At 40.7% G+C, this 15,158-nt stretch overlaps 1 protein-coding gene across 2 annotated transcripts; it reads left to right on the top strand.

The window, feature by feature from the left end:
* Positions 1-687: 687 nt before the first annotated feature.
* LOC141153002 (fibrinogen-like protein 1) lies at positions 688-13,465 on the top strand. Of its 2 annotated transcripts, none has more exons than XM_073637672.1 (7): positions 688-739; positions 928-1,005; positions 1,335-1,356; positions 1,513-1,604; positions 11,394-11,514; positions 12,873-13,058; positions 13,164-13,465. In XM_073637672.1, the coding sequence occupies exons 2-7, from the start codon at positions 937-939 to the stop codon at positions 13,463-13,465; spliced, it is 792 nt and encodes a 263-aa protein (XP_073493773.1). In that variant the 5' UTR covers positions 688-739; positions 928-936. The 2 variants fall into 2 exon arrangements, with proteins under 2 accessions (XP_073493773.1, XP_073493774.1); XM_073637673.1 differs by having other exon boundaries at positions 693-739; positions 974-1,005.
* The last annotated feature ends 1,693 nt before the right edge of the window (positions 13,466-15,158 follow it).

The following is a 15,158-nucleotide window of genomic DNA, read 5'->3' as shown; positions in this document are numbered from 1 at the left end:
TTTTAATGGGACAAAAGGGGGGTGATTTTAATTTTTGTGTTTTTTTTATTTTTTTCATATTTTTAAAGATTTTTTTTTTCGCTTTTTACTGCATTTAATAGTCCCCTTAGAGGACATGAAGCTGCGATCGTCCGATCGCCTGTGCTATACATAGCATTGAATCAGCACTGATATGTATAGAAGGATCTCCTATGAATGCTGGCCACGGGCTTTGACAGGAGGCTTGTAATGACAGGCTCAGGGGTCATCAGCAGACGCCCAACTGTCACGACAACCCATACATTTCTGCCTCTGCTATCAATGCACAATGTATGTACAAAAGCATCATTTTTTCCATTCTATATGAAAAATTATCTTTTTTTTTTTACTTCTCAGAATTAACTAATTTTGGCATTGAAAAGCAAAACAATTACATTTTAAGACTTCAAAAAAAGTAAAACATAAAATATATATAGTTTTTAGATGTAATGTAAAGACTAATACAAGATAATAAAAAAAGCTAAATAAATATTGAAAACCACTTTGAGTTAAAACATTTCAATCTTCAGAAAGAACAGACATACTGATACTGATACATTAACGACCTGATTGTGTGAGAAAATAGACTGATACTCAAACATTGTCCATTTGCTGTGGTTTTTTACTCCACCCTCTACTTGGGGCTATAAAAGCAGATGACAATGACAAAGTGTTTTGTACTCGGCTCATTTGTGAGTGAACTGGACATTGTATTCATTGAGTAAGTGCTGCGAGAAAATTGTGTTTCCGATTACATGTCGTATTGAAATGAATGAACGTATTGATTTAGTTTTTAACTTCTGACAAAATGTCTAATTTAAAAAAATTCTGATTTGCTCCGTATATAGCAATATAATCTTTATTTTGTATTTTTAATCTATATGCTTCTTCCAATTCTTGGGATATCAGAATAAAACAATGGGAGCCATGAACTTATTCATATGTCTCTTACTAGTGAGTCTTTATTGCCACCAAAGTACAACACAGGCGAGTAAATTTATTTTTTTAACCTATCTAATAAAAAATTGAAATCAATTTGATTCATCATTTGTTCTGAATTATTCAAAGATTTAATGAACTTTGTCTAAATCTAATTTCAACAACATTTTCAGAAAAAGGACTATAAATATAATAATTAAATGGTTTTATTGTATTACGTTAAACCAATTGTATTGAAAGGCTACAATCAAGAAAAGATAAAAAGTAGAAAAATTAATGTAAATGGAAAGAGGCAACAATTAGGTAAAAAGAGAAAGGTTATTATATACTGAGGGTTACAAAATTCTTTACTAACCCTATTGTTTTTGTGATTTCAGACTCAAACTAACGTGGTTCAAGGTAAGATATTCACCATTTCCAAATTTCAGAACTTATTTTTCAAGTATGTCAATTTAAAAGATTTTTGCGACATAAATTACGCAAATTTATACATTTTATTATGTGTTGCTTATTTGTCTTTTGAATATATTGTCTTTCATTTCTTACTTTCGGTAGGATATGACTGCTCAAATATATGGGAAAGAAATAATACTGCTACCAGTGGAATATACATGATCAAACCGAGAAATGCCCAATTATCCTTCCAGGTGAGACAGTAAAATGAATCCTGCTTACAATTTAGGAATAAAATATTACAGAGGCTAACTCCTTTTGTAGGGAAGATGCTGTGATTTTTTATTTTTTGTATTAATAATTATTGATTGTATAATCAGTTCTTTTTAATACAAAATAAAATCTACAGTTTTAATATATTTATTATATTTTTCTGCAGCCGCAGTTTTCCTTTGATGGTGTGTAATAAGTGTCTGACACCTACCTACTGCACATACTCTCTTACATTGTGGCTGCCTCAGCTGTCCAGGTCACAACTTTGGGGGGAGCCGGGCTCCATTTTTTGTACCTCGCAGCTGAGGTGCAAGCTACAATTTCCCCCTGTGACCGCTCACAGTGTCTGCGCTCACCACCACTCTTAGCGCCACAGAGTAACCATCATGCTGCTGTGCCCTGAGCACTGTCTGACCTCTGCTATGTCAGTGTAACACCTTTTCTCGGATGTCTCTGCCTTACAGACATCTGAAGGAGGCTTTAAGCTAAAAAAAGAAAAGCCGTGTATCTAATCCCGTCATATGTGATACAGGCTGCAGTGCCATGTATCTAATGTCCATCATGTGTGATATAACCCTCACAACCCAGTATTTAATACCATCATGTATATTACAGCCCACAGAGAAGTGTATCTAATCCCATCACGTGTGATAATGCCCAGTGTCGCATATCTAATGTCCATCATGTGTGATACAGCCCGCAGAGCAGCGTATCTAATTTCATCATGTGTCCAGAGAGACGCGTATCTAATCCAAACATGTGATACACTCCCCATGTCTAATCCCAGTGAATGATGCAGAAATGAGTATCTAATCCTAGGAACTGAAACTCTAATCTTAACATGTGATACACTCCTTGTATCGTATTCCTGTGCATAATACACTCACTGTGTCTAATCCCAGAGTTTGATACATCCCATGTACCTAATCCCAGTGCGTGATACACTCCACGTATTTAATCCCGGCATGTGATATACTCATTGTATCTAATCCTAGCATGTGATACATTCCACACATCTAATCCTAAAGCATGATACAGTCCGCTTATCTGCTCTTGTGTGATACACTTCATGTATCTAATTCCATCCTGTGTGATACACTCAGCTAAGCCCTCTATCTAATCCTATGATATGTCATACACTACACTGAGTCCTGTATCTAATCCCAGTGTGTAATAGTTTGCGTATCTAATCCCAGTGCGAAATACAGTCCGCATATCTAATTTCATCCTGTGTGATACACTCCGCTGAGCCCTGTCCCCAGTGACGCTGTACTTGATACTGTGATACTAAACTTTAATCTTTCTTATCCTGTTACAAACACCCAGAAGGGGAGGGGAGGAGTGACATAACACACATGTGACAAGACCCCGCCCACATTTACTGCAGTTGTAATGTGAGCTACTTGTACACTAGGTTTTCATGGCAAATTTCAGCAGCTGCTCCCTCTAGTGTTTAATAGTGGAAATACCAAACCTTTTTTTTCACATTTTATACCATTAAAAAAGTTAATATTTTATAAAAAAAAAAAAAAAAAAACATGAACACTTTTCATTTCTTCACTTGTTGTTGGCACATTTTCTTTAAGTATCAGTATTAGAAATGTCCAAATCGATTTACAGGAGCCTGATCCAGTGGCCATTAGTTGTATGTAGCTTTTGGATGGGAGCCCTGTGAGCTGCCTTTTATTTCGCGGCAGGGCCGGCTCCAGGTTTTCGTGGGACCCGGGCGAAAGAGTCTCAGTGGCCCCTTTAGCACATACCACCATTCATGATGCACAGACACGGCAGAGAAATATAGGTATATAACACAGGGCCCAGCCTTCCCCCTCATCCTTCACATATGCAGACATGCACACATACAGTACACAAACACGCTCACACATACAATATGCAGACATGCACACACATACATTACGCAGACATGCACACAGTATGCAAACATGCACGCACACACAGTACACAGACATGAACATAGTACGCAGACATGCACGCACACACAGTACACAGACATGCACACACATACATTACACAGACATGCAAACAGTATGCAAACATGCAAGCACACAGTGCACAGACATGCACACACACAGTATGCAGACATGCACACACTCAGTACGTTGACATGCACACAGTACGCAGACATGCACACACATACAGTACACAGACATGCACGTACACACAGTACGCAGACATGCACACAATTCGCAGACATGCACACACACACAGTACGCAGACATGCACACACACAGTACGCAGACATGCACAAACACAGTACGCTGACATGCACACACACAGTGCGCAGACATGCACACACACAGTATGCAGACATGCACACACACACAGTACACAGACATGCACACACCCAGTACATAGACATGCACACACACAGTATGCAGACACGCACACACACAGTATGCAGACACACACACACACAGTACGTAGACATGCACACAGACAGTATGCAGACATGCACACACACAGTACGCAGACATGCACGCACACAGTACGTAGACATGCACGCACACACAGTACACAGACATGCACACACACAGTATGCAGACATGCACACACAGTACGCAGACATGCACACACACAGTACGCAGACATGCACACACATAGTATGCAGACATGCACACACACAGTACGCAGACATGCACACACACAGTACGTAGACATGCACACACACAGTATGCAGACATGCACACACATAGTATGCAGACATGCACACACACAGTACGCAGACATGCACACACACAGTACGTAGACATGCACACACACAGTATGCAGACATGCACACACAGTACACAGACATGCACACACAGTACGTAGACATGCACACACACACAGTACACAGACATGCACGCACACACAGTACACAGACATGCACACACATACAGTACACAGACATGCACACAATACACAGACATGCACACACGCACGCACAGTATGCACACATGCACACAGTATGCAGACACATAATCACATTAAGATGGTACACATATATGCGCACATACAATACGCAGACATGCATATACACAGATACGTACATACAGGCATACATACACATTTGAACACAAATTCTTAAAAACACATAAAATGGACATAACTACTGTATATATACACAGTCATACACCCTGACATACACAGATATTCACATCATACATGCGCGCACATGCACACAGACACATTAGAAATATTTTTAATATGGGGATGGGGGAAGCTGGCAACAAGCCTCACTCACCTGCCCCCGGTTCTGTCTCCAGTCCAGCTCTTCTGCCATGTGACTGTGCAGGGCCGCCGGCATGTGACACACACATGGAGCCCTGGACCATCAGAGGGGCCCACTCGCTATCAAGGCCCAGGCTGCTCCCCCTCATCTGTGCAGGGCCGCTGGCGTGTCACAGACATGGGGCCCAGGACCATCAGAGGGGCCCACTTGCCATCGGGCCTGGGCTGCTTCCCCTGCATCTGTACAAAACCTCCGGCGGTGTTTGATTGCTGGCACTTCAGACATGGCCGCGTGCAGTGCACTGTGCGACTGTGTCTGCTACCAATGATGTGGCAGGGGCAACACACAAGCAAGGCACAGTGTCACCCCTGCTGCGTTATTACTAGCAGAGACAGTCGCACTGCACACTGCATGCCGCCATATCTGGTGAACTGCCGGCAATCAAGCAGCCCCGGCGATCGATGCTGCACAGATGCCGGGTAAGTGGTCCTGGCCACGACAACAAGTGGGCCCCTCTGATGGTCCAGGGCCCCGGCACTTGCCCAGGTGCACCGGGTGCTGACGTCGGCCCTGCTTGGTGGAATCCTTTTTCTAATTTGTAGTGTTGCGGCATCCCACACTCATGATGTCACAACCATCCTATTAATTAGAAGGGATGCTGACAGGTCAGAAAGAGTTTGCAGGACTCACATCTGGCAGTCATGGAGTACTGACATGATCGCTGGACTGGGGTCATGTGAATCGAGTTGCTCATCTCCAATCAGTACTTATACATAGTTATTTTTCTTAAGATTTTGCAAAACTCACTTAAAGCAGGTACTCCATACTGTTACTTCTTAGTTATAGACATTTGAGATCAGATCTTTAGATTCCACTACAATTGCTGAGAGTAAGAGTTCCAAAATCCCCATTTCTACCTGAAGCCAATCGACCATCCAACATACCTTAAATGGGACAGTTTCCATCCAAAACACTTAAAAAATGTCTACAGCCAAGCCATCAGATACAATTGGATATGTTCCAACCCTATGGATAGAGACAAACACCTTGGTGGCCTCAGAAATACCTTTTTGAATCAGGGCTACCATCCAAGAACAAAAGAGAACTAGATTACAAGAGCCACCAGAATTTCAAGAAATTGTCTCCTACATTACAAAAGTAAACAAGAAAGCAACCGGGTGCCTCTAGTAGTCACCTACAATCCAAATCTGGAGGTGCTAAGGAGAGCTGCACGGAAACTACAACGCTTACTACAAAAAGATGTCCAACTACAATCCATATTTCCAGACTCCCCACTTCTGTGTTTCAGGCTGCCCCCAAATTTAAGAAGCATCATTGTCAGAAGCTCCCTTTCATCTCCATCAGCTACAGGTACCTTTCCCTGCAACCAGAAAAAATTTAAAACCTGTCCATTTATAATGACCACAGACAGGTAAAGATTCCCAATTCACCCAATTCACATCAGGACTATAAGATCCCAGGTACAGTCATGGCCAAAAGTATTGAGAATGAGACAAATAGTAATTTTTCCAAAGTTTACTGCTTCATTTTTTGTAATGGCAATTTGCATATTCTCCTGAATGTCAAAGAGTGATCAGCTTAACAGCAATTACTGTCCTTGCAAAGTCAATATTTGCCCAGAAAATGAACTTTAACCCCCAAAACACATTTCAACATCATTGCAGTCCTGCCTTAAAAGGAGCAGCTAACATCGTTTTAGTGATTGATCCATTAACACAGGTGTTAGTGTTGATGAGGACAGGGCTGGCGATCAATGAGTCATGATTAAGTAAGAATGACATCACTGGACACTTTAAAAGGAGGCTGGTTCTTGGTATCATTGTTTCTCTTCAGTTAACCATGGTTATCTCTAAAGAAACACGTGCAGCCATCATTGCACTGCACAAAAATGGCCTAACAGGGAAGAGTATCGCAGCTACAAAGATTGCACCTCAGTCAACAATCTATCGCATCATCAAGAACTTCAAGGAGAGAGCTTCCATTGTTGTCAAAAAGACTCCAGGGCGCCCAAGAAAGACCAGCAAGCGCCAGGACCGTATCTTAAAACGGTTTCAGCTGCGGGATCGGACTACCAGCAGTGCCGAGCTTGCTCAGGAATGGCAGCAGGCTGGTGTGAGTGCTTCTGCACGCACTGTGAGGCGGAGACTCTTTGAGCAAGGGCTGGTTTCAAGGAGGGAGTGGACTGCTGAGGACTGGGGCAAAGTCATTTTCTCTGATGAATCCCCTTTTCGATTGTTTGGGACATCTGGAAAATAGCTTATTCGGAGAAGAAGAGGTGAGCGCTACCACCAGTCTTGTCTCATGCCAACTGTAAAGCATCCTGAAACCATTCATGTGTGGGGTTGCTTCTCAGCCAAGGGAATCGGCTCACTCACAGTCTTGACTAAAAACACAGCCATGAATAAAGAATGGTACCAGAATGTCCTCCAAGAGCAACTTCTCTCAACCGTCCAAGAGCAGTTTTGCGCCCAACAATGCTTTTTCCAGCATGATGGAGCACCTTGCCATAAAGCAAAGGTGATAACTAAATGGCTCATGGAACAAAACATAGAGATTTTGGGTCCGTGGCCTGGAAACTCCCCAGATCTTAATCCCATTGAGAACTTGTGGTAAATCATCAAATGACGGGTGGACAAACAAAAAACAACAAATTCTGGCAAAATGCAAGCATTGATTATGCAAGAATGGACTGCTATCAGTCAGGATTTGGTCCAAAAGTTGATTGAGAGCATGCCAGGGAGAATTACAGAGGTATTGAAGAAGAAGGGGCAACACTGCAAATATTGACTTGCTGCATTAACTCATTCTAACTGTCAATATAACCTATTGGTACTCATAATATGATTGCAATTATATTTCTGTATGTGATATAAACATCAGACAAACACTAATAAAAACCAGAGGCCAGCAGATCATGTGAAAATATAATTTTGGTGTCATTCTCAATACTTTTGGCCATGACTGTACTTTCAGCTGTATCACATCTAATGTAGTGTACTTAATTATATGTACCAAATGTCCAGCTGGGGGTCTGCATGTAGGGGAGACAGGGCAAAAACTTAGGACAAAGATGAATTCTCATCGCCACACAATAAAAGAAAAAAGAATAGATCTACCTATGGCCAAGCATTTTTGTTTCCCTGATCACAGCATCACAATCATGAAATTATTGGTATAAAAAGGTAATTTCAAATCTCAGAGAGACAGAAAAGTTTGGGAGTATAAACTCATGGTGACCTTTGACACCTTCAGAGCAGGAATGAATGTGTCTCATGGATTCATGTCATTCTACATCAACTTAGGAATTTGGTCCTCAGAACTGTGGGGTCATCACAACCCTGGAACAGATCTCAATCACCAGATAATAAAACTTTCACACTCCTTATCTATGAACTAATCCAATATTTACAGCCAGAACTGTTTATCTCTCTCCCATAGTAATAGCTCTGCTTTACATCACCTGTCTTATCTATTGTATTTTTTCTGTGTCCTATTGTGTATAGATATGTGACTCTTCAGATTTTGTGGTTTACTAGCCTGATGAAGAGACCTGAGTAGTATTGAAAGCTTGCAAGCTGTTACCATCTTTTCAGCTAGCCATTAAGAGGTATCAACCACTGAGGACTCTCAAATCGTAATATTTTTCTATCTACTGGCTAACACGGTACAAAAATATATATTTTCCTTGTATCATTTCTACCTGGACAGCAGGACTAGCATATATTAGCCCTCTATGTACAAATTAATGAATATACCTAAAAAGGTTGAATTCACACATTCACCATAACATAATTCTCTATAAAGAGGGAAGCTGTCTGTTCATTCTGTTTTATGGCCAAGAAGACAGATTTGGGACTCCTTATTCCTGGCAATTGTGAGAATCTTGAAGGTTGCATCCTCTATGTAACCATTTGATTGACAAGTTATTAGAGTAACCATTGTTTTAAATTTTATTTTAGAATTCAATAGTACACATCATAGAAATCTACTTCTTTCTCCTCCTGCATAGACATTTCAATCACAATTTATGGGTGAATTCTGTGAAGACAACTTTTTCCATTACTTAGATAGGACATGATGATTGGTGCGTTTAAAATTCTAAGGAGAAGGAAGGAACTATAGGCAGACACAGACATTCTGCTACAAGTTCTTCCAAAATGAAAATTACTGTTATCCATAGAACTTCACGATCACCATCTGTTATATTCTATGTCAGCAATGGGAAAGTCTATATTCGCTGAAAGCATATTTTAGGGGTTCTCTAAGAATATAACAAAATGGCCCCTGTCACATAATTCAAACAGCATTGCCCATCCTAGTCACGTATCAGAATGTGCTGCAATCTGAAGAAACACAACTCCCGAGACCTGTGTCTCAATTGACAGAGGGGCAGTATTGTAGGCACACATACTGGAGCTGCTGGGAAAATGTGTGACAGGAAAATGAATACATTTTTGTAGCTGACTAAGCATTGAGGAATGAAGCGTGAGAAAAAAATCTTTTGTGCTTAGTCAGCTGAGAAAATGTATTTCTTCTCGTGTTATAGCTCTACTCCTCAGCTCGCAGGTACATGTGCTTACGACACAGTTCCTTTGTCAGTGGAGACACAGGTCTCGAAAGCTGTGTTTCTTTAGGCTGCAACCCACCCTGTCACGTGACTAGGATAGGCTGCCAATTGATTTGTGTGAGAGGCCATTTTATAAAATTCTTGGAATCTTCAGATCTATTAAGACATACAGTACAGACCAAAAGTTTGGACACACCTTCTCATTTAATGATTTTACTGTATTTTCATGACTATGAAAATTGTACATTCACACTGAAGGCATCAAAACTATGAATTAACACATGTGGAATTATATACTTAACAAAAAAGTGTGAAATAACTGAAAATATGTCTTATAGTCTAGGTTCTTCAAAGTAGCCACCTTTTGCTTTGATGACTGCTTTGCACACTCTTGGCATTCTCTTGATGAGCTTCAAGAGGTAGTCACCGGAAATGGTCTTCCAACAATCTTGAAGGAGTTCCCAGAGATGCTTAGCACTTGTTGGCCCTTTTGCCTTTTGTCTGGTGACTGTGGAGGCCAGGTCATCTGGCGTAGCACCCCATCACTCTCGTTTTTGGTCAAATTGCCCTTACACAGCCTGGAGGTGTGCTTGGGGTCATTGTCCTGTTGAAAAATAAATGATGGTCCAACTAAACGCAAACCGGATGGAATAGCATGCCAGTGCAAGATGCTGTGGTAGCCATGCTGGTTCAGTATGCCTTCAATTTTGAATAAATCTCCAACAGTGTCACCAGCAAAGCACCCCCACACCATAACACCTCCTCCTCCATGCTTCACAGTGGGAACCAGGTATGTAGCGTCCATCCGTTCACCTTTTCTGCGTCGCACAAAGACACGGTGGTTGGAACCAAAGATCTCAAATTTGGACTCATCAGACCAAGCACAGATTTCCACTGGTCTAATGTCCATTCCTTGTGTTCTTTAGCCCAAACAAGTCTCTTCTGCTTGTTGCCTGTCCTTAGCAGTGGTTTCCTAGCAGCTATTTTACCATTAAGGCCTGCTGCACAAAGTCTCCTCTTAACAGTTGTTGTAGAGATGTGTCTGCTGCTAGAACTCTGTGTGGCATTGACCTGGTCTCTAATCTGAGCTGCTGTTAACCTGTGATTTCTGAGGCTGGTGACTCGGATAAACTTATCCTCAGAAGCAGAGGCGACTCTTGGTCTTCCTTTCCTGGGGCGGTCCTCATGTGAGCCAGTTTCTTTGTAGCGCTTGATGGTTTTTGCAACTGCACTTGGGGACACTTTCAAAGTTTTCCCAATTTTTCGCACTGACTGACCTTCATTTCTTAAAGTAATGATGGCCACTCGTTTTTCTTTACTTAGCTGCTTTTTTCTTGCCATAATACAAATTATAACAGTCTATTCAGTAGGACTATCAGCTGTGTATCCACCTGACTTCTGCACAACACAACTGATGGTCCCAACCCCATTTATAAGGCAAGAAATCCCACTTATTAAACCTGACAGGGCACACCTGTGAAGTGAAAATCATTTCCGGTGACTACCTCTTGAAGCTCATCAAGAGAATGCCAAGAGTGTGCAAAGCAGTCATCAAAGCAAAAGGTGGCTACTTTGAAGAACCAAGAATATAAGACATATTTTCAGTTGTTTCACACTTTTTTGTTAACTATATAATTCCACATGTGTTAATTCATAGTTTTGATGCCTTCAGTGTGAGTGTACAATTTTCATAGTCATGAAAATACAGAAAAATCTTTAAATGAGAAGGTGTGTCCAAACTTTTGGTCTGTACTGTATTACAAATTTTCTTATTTTCACCTGTACTATTGATTTATGAGATTAATAAGTAACAAAATTTACTCTTTAAGATTAAAAACAGGGTCATCAATGGGCCACACATTCAGATTTCTCTTAAGTAATGTCAAGATAACAATAATATTTAAATTGATCATTTTAAAATGTACAAAAAAGATATTTATGCTTTCAATTAAGGTATTTTGTGAAATGTCTGGAAATGGCGGATGGACTCTTATGCAAAAGCACAATGGAGAAGATGATTTAGACTTTTTTGCAAAATGGGAAGAGTATCAAAATGGATTTGGAAGTCTTGCAGGTAAACATGATAAAATCATATTTTTTTTTTATATTTAAATGGCATACAGTTCAATAATAAATCCCAAAATATTTTGGTGTATTTTCGTCAAAAGACAAAAAAAAATTAAAAAAACATGGACTAAAACTTTTCAGAGCAATGAATACTTTTTTTTTAATCATCTTTTAATAAAACTTTAACAATATCAATTTTTCTTTATGTTTAAAATGTTTTTGTAACTTTTTTAAAACCCTTACATTTTTTTAAAAATTCAGGAACCAGTTTTAAACAAAAAAAAGAAATCTCCTTTTGGAAATTCAGCTGTTTTTAACTTTCACCGAACACCGAAGCACAAGTGTTTTATGGCCTAAGTCATATTTGTTTTAAAATGAATGTTTTAAGGTTTTAGGTATAAAATTCACCTTTTCATGACTGTCCCTATAAGGAGATTTCCACTGTTTAGCAAGTGATGCCATATCATATGAATATAAAGAGTTGATAGCAACCAACACTAGGCAAAAACTCACAAACCTCCACGTGAGCTCAGGAGTCCGCTTGCAGTCAGACTGCTTCACACACCGATGACCCAGGTGCAACGCCCCGATAGGAAAAGTCATGTAACTACATGGATAGAAGGATGAAGAGCAGCACTCCGCGGTCAGTGAATCGGTAAAAAACTTCTTTATTGAATACACCAAGAAGACAGGAATGCGGGGGGAAGGTGGGAGCGCGGATCACCCGTTCAAGCGTAGGGTATATGCAAAACGACCGTCATTCCTACAGTGACCCGCGCTCCCCCCGCATTCTTGTCTTCTTGGTGCATCCAATAAAGATGTTCTATACCGATTCACTGACCACTGAGTGCCGCCCTTCATCCTTCTATCCATATATCATATGAATATGCCTACACTTACTTGGATAGAAGCATTCCTTAAAAATATTCCTGCTGTTCCACCTCGTATTTTGTATTTTTGTCTTTTTGAAATCCACCATGCTGTTCCAGAGATGTGGGCCTTTGATTTTAGTGCCTATTTTTCTGACTTTACCAAGGAGGCATTGCTCACAAGATCCTCTGGGGCGTGTCTTCTGGCTGCTCTGAATAATTACCCTGTGGGTATTGCACCCTTTGTAAAAACCATTAAAAGTAGCACTAAATAAAAAACTACATATTTATAGTCCCGTGTGGTGGATTGAAATCAAATGGAATACTCAAAGGAACAGAGAGAATAAATTAAGAGCAAAAACTGAACACTTTTGACTTGGTGACATGTCCTCTTTAATAAGGATTTTCCACTCTCCTATTTCAATGTAGCCAGTATATTTTTGATCTACTTTACAGTTTCTTTCCTCTATATATTTGACACTTTTTGCCCTTAAAGGTGAACACTGGCTTGGACTCGAGCACATTTATGCCCTGACCCACCAGACAAACAGATCCTCCAAACTGCACATCAGCCTGAGGGACTTTGATGGGAATGAAGCCTACGCAGAATACAGATCCTTTAGCATAGGAGATGCTGATAACTACTATAAATTGTCGGCAGCAAATTATTCGGGTACAGCAGGTGAGCAGATTCAGAAAAAATCCTTAAAAAATCTAAAAAAATATATTTTACAGTTTAGAAATGTCAAAGAAAGATGTAAAACATAGTCTATGTTTTCCACTGTAGGAGATGCTTTCCTTGGATTTCCAAACAATCCCGGAAGCAACCAGCATGGAAACTTTTTCAGCACTTGGGATAATTACCATGATAATTGTCACCCAGAATGTGGTTCTCTGGACATAAAGTATAGGAGCTGCAGTGACCAATATGAAGCAGGCTGGTGGTTTAACGCCTGCGGATTAGCAAATCTGAACGGCGTTTGGCACGCGGCACCAAGACACCTACACCGGAGCACTTCTGTGTCGTGGCCATCGTGGAAGTTTGCAGAGTCCTTGAAATTCAGTAAAATGTATCTGATTCACCAATAGAAGGATTGTAAAATTTAAGTCTATAGAATAATTTATTTGTGTCATGAAATTATTTTTATACTGTAAATGTTCTTCTATTCTCTCATTCCCTTTTTACTATTAATGCATCTGCCTTATTAATGCATCTGCCTTATGTATTAAAGGGAACCTGTCACCAGAAAAAAATGCTATTAACCTGCAGATATGAGGTTAATCAGGAGGTTAATAGCGTTATTAACCTTTCCAGTATCCTCATTTAGCCGAACGCTGCGGGGAGAAAATTAACTTTATTCCCCCCGCAGCGTTCAGGTTTCAGTCATGGGGGCGACGTCGGGGTTCAGTCACAACTCTGAGACACCGCGAAGTATACAAAGTGCCGGATGTAACCACAACCCTGGGCCTGACTGACACTCGCTCTGCATTAGGGCTGGCTGTCAGTAGCCTTTATCCTCCTCTGCCAAGCTAGTGGTCAGGGAGAGATGACTGAGATGGTTGTCGACCAAACAATCAGTCAACAACCACCTAATGTGTATAGCCAACTTAGTACAGCATTTGTTGCCCAATGCAGCCAATCAGAGCCCAGCTTTTCTTTTATAAGAACAACTTAGGAAATAAACATCTTAAATTACTATAAGACAATTTTGAATAACAAGGCTCAAAGATTTCTCCTTTAGATCTTAATTTCTCCACCTCTCATAAACTGATTGTCCCTATATAAGAGGTAACGGATGTACCTATAGCAATATTATATGCGGAATATAGCTATGTGCTTTGTGTGGTCTTTAGGTCTAAATTATATTGGTAAGACCTTCTAAGGGCCAGGTGTTTTTTTTTTGTTTTTTTTAGTTATGTCCCAAAATGTAAAGCTATAGAATTCAAAGATGGTGTATTTATTTTTTTCTCATGACTATATGTATGACTGTGACTGTATGTATAACTTATAGAGATCTCCCTACTGATATTGGTGCGACTGTTCTATTGGGACTAGTGATGAGCGAGCATGCTCGCTACTGCTCGGTACTCGCCCGAGCATCTCACTGCTAGACATGCTCGGCGCTTGCAGAGTATTTCCGGGGTTGCTCGGCGGGAGCTCGAGTCCCCTCTCTGCATGTTTGGCGCTCTTTAGAGAGCCAATGAACATGCAGGAATTGTCTGCCACTCACTGAAATGCCGTAGCCATGTTGGTAGTGGGCATTACAGTGATTGGCTGGCCGCACAGCGTTATCAGGTCTATATCAGACCTGGCGCTGCTATGCTCGTCACAGTCACTCCGGATCAGACAGTGTAGGGAGAGGTGCTGAGCTAGGGAGAGATTTGCTTGTTTCTAGTTAGTGTAGGTGTACCAAACTATATTAGAGACACATATCCATCTCAACAAACAGTCCTTCTGAGGACTAATCCATCTGCAGAGATATCAGGCAGGCAGTGTATATAGGCAGGCAGTGTATATAGGCAGGCAGGCAGGGTATCTAGCAGACTGCAGTGCATATAGCATAAGAGGCTCCATTCCAGTTCTGCCTTCTGCTGCTGTTAGATATTTCTACACAAAGGCCCAGGTCTCAGGGGCCAGGAATACTTTTTTTTGGATCTTAATCCTCACTGTGTGCTTAAAAAGCAATCCAGAGAACACCGTTTTTCTGTGCCATTTGCTTGTTGGCACTGCAGAATACAGCCAGGTCCTTTCCATATTACAGCACAAGAAATCCAGCTATTT

This window comes from Phyllobates terribilis, unplaced genomic scaffold, assembly GCF_046119375.1.
Source record: "Phyllobates terribilis strain yellow unplaced genomic scaffold, ASM4611937v1 Scaffold_7__3_contigs__length_470593459, whole genome shotgun sequence".
NCBI lineage: Eukaryota > Metazoa > Chordata > Amphibia > Anura > Dendrobatidae > Phyllobates > Phyllobates terribilis.
This window is presented reverse-complemented; position numbering and strand designations above follow the sequence as displayed.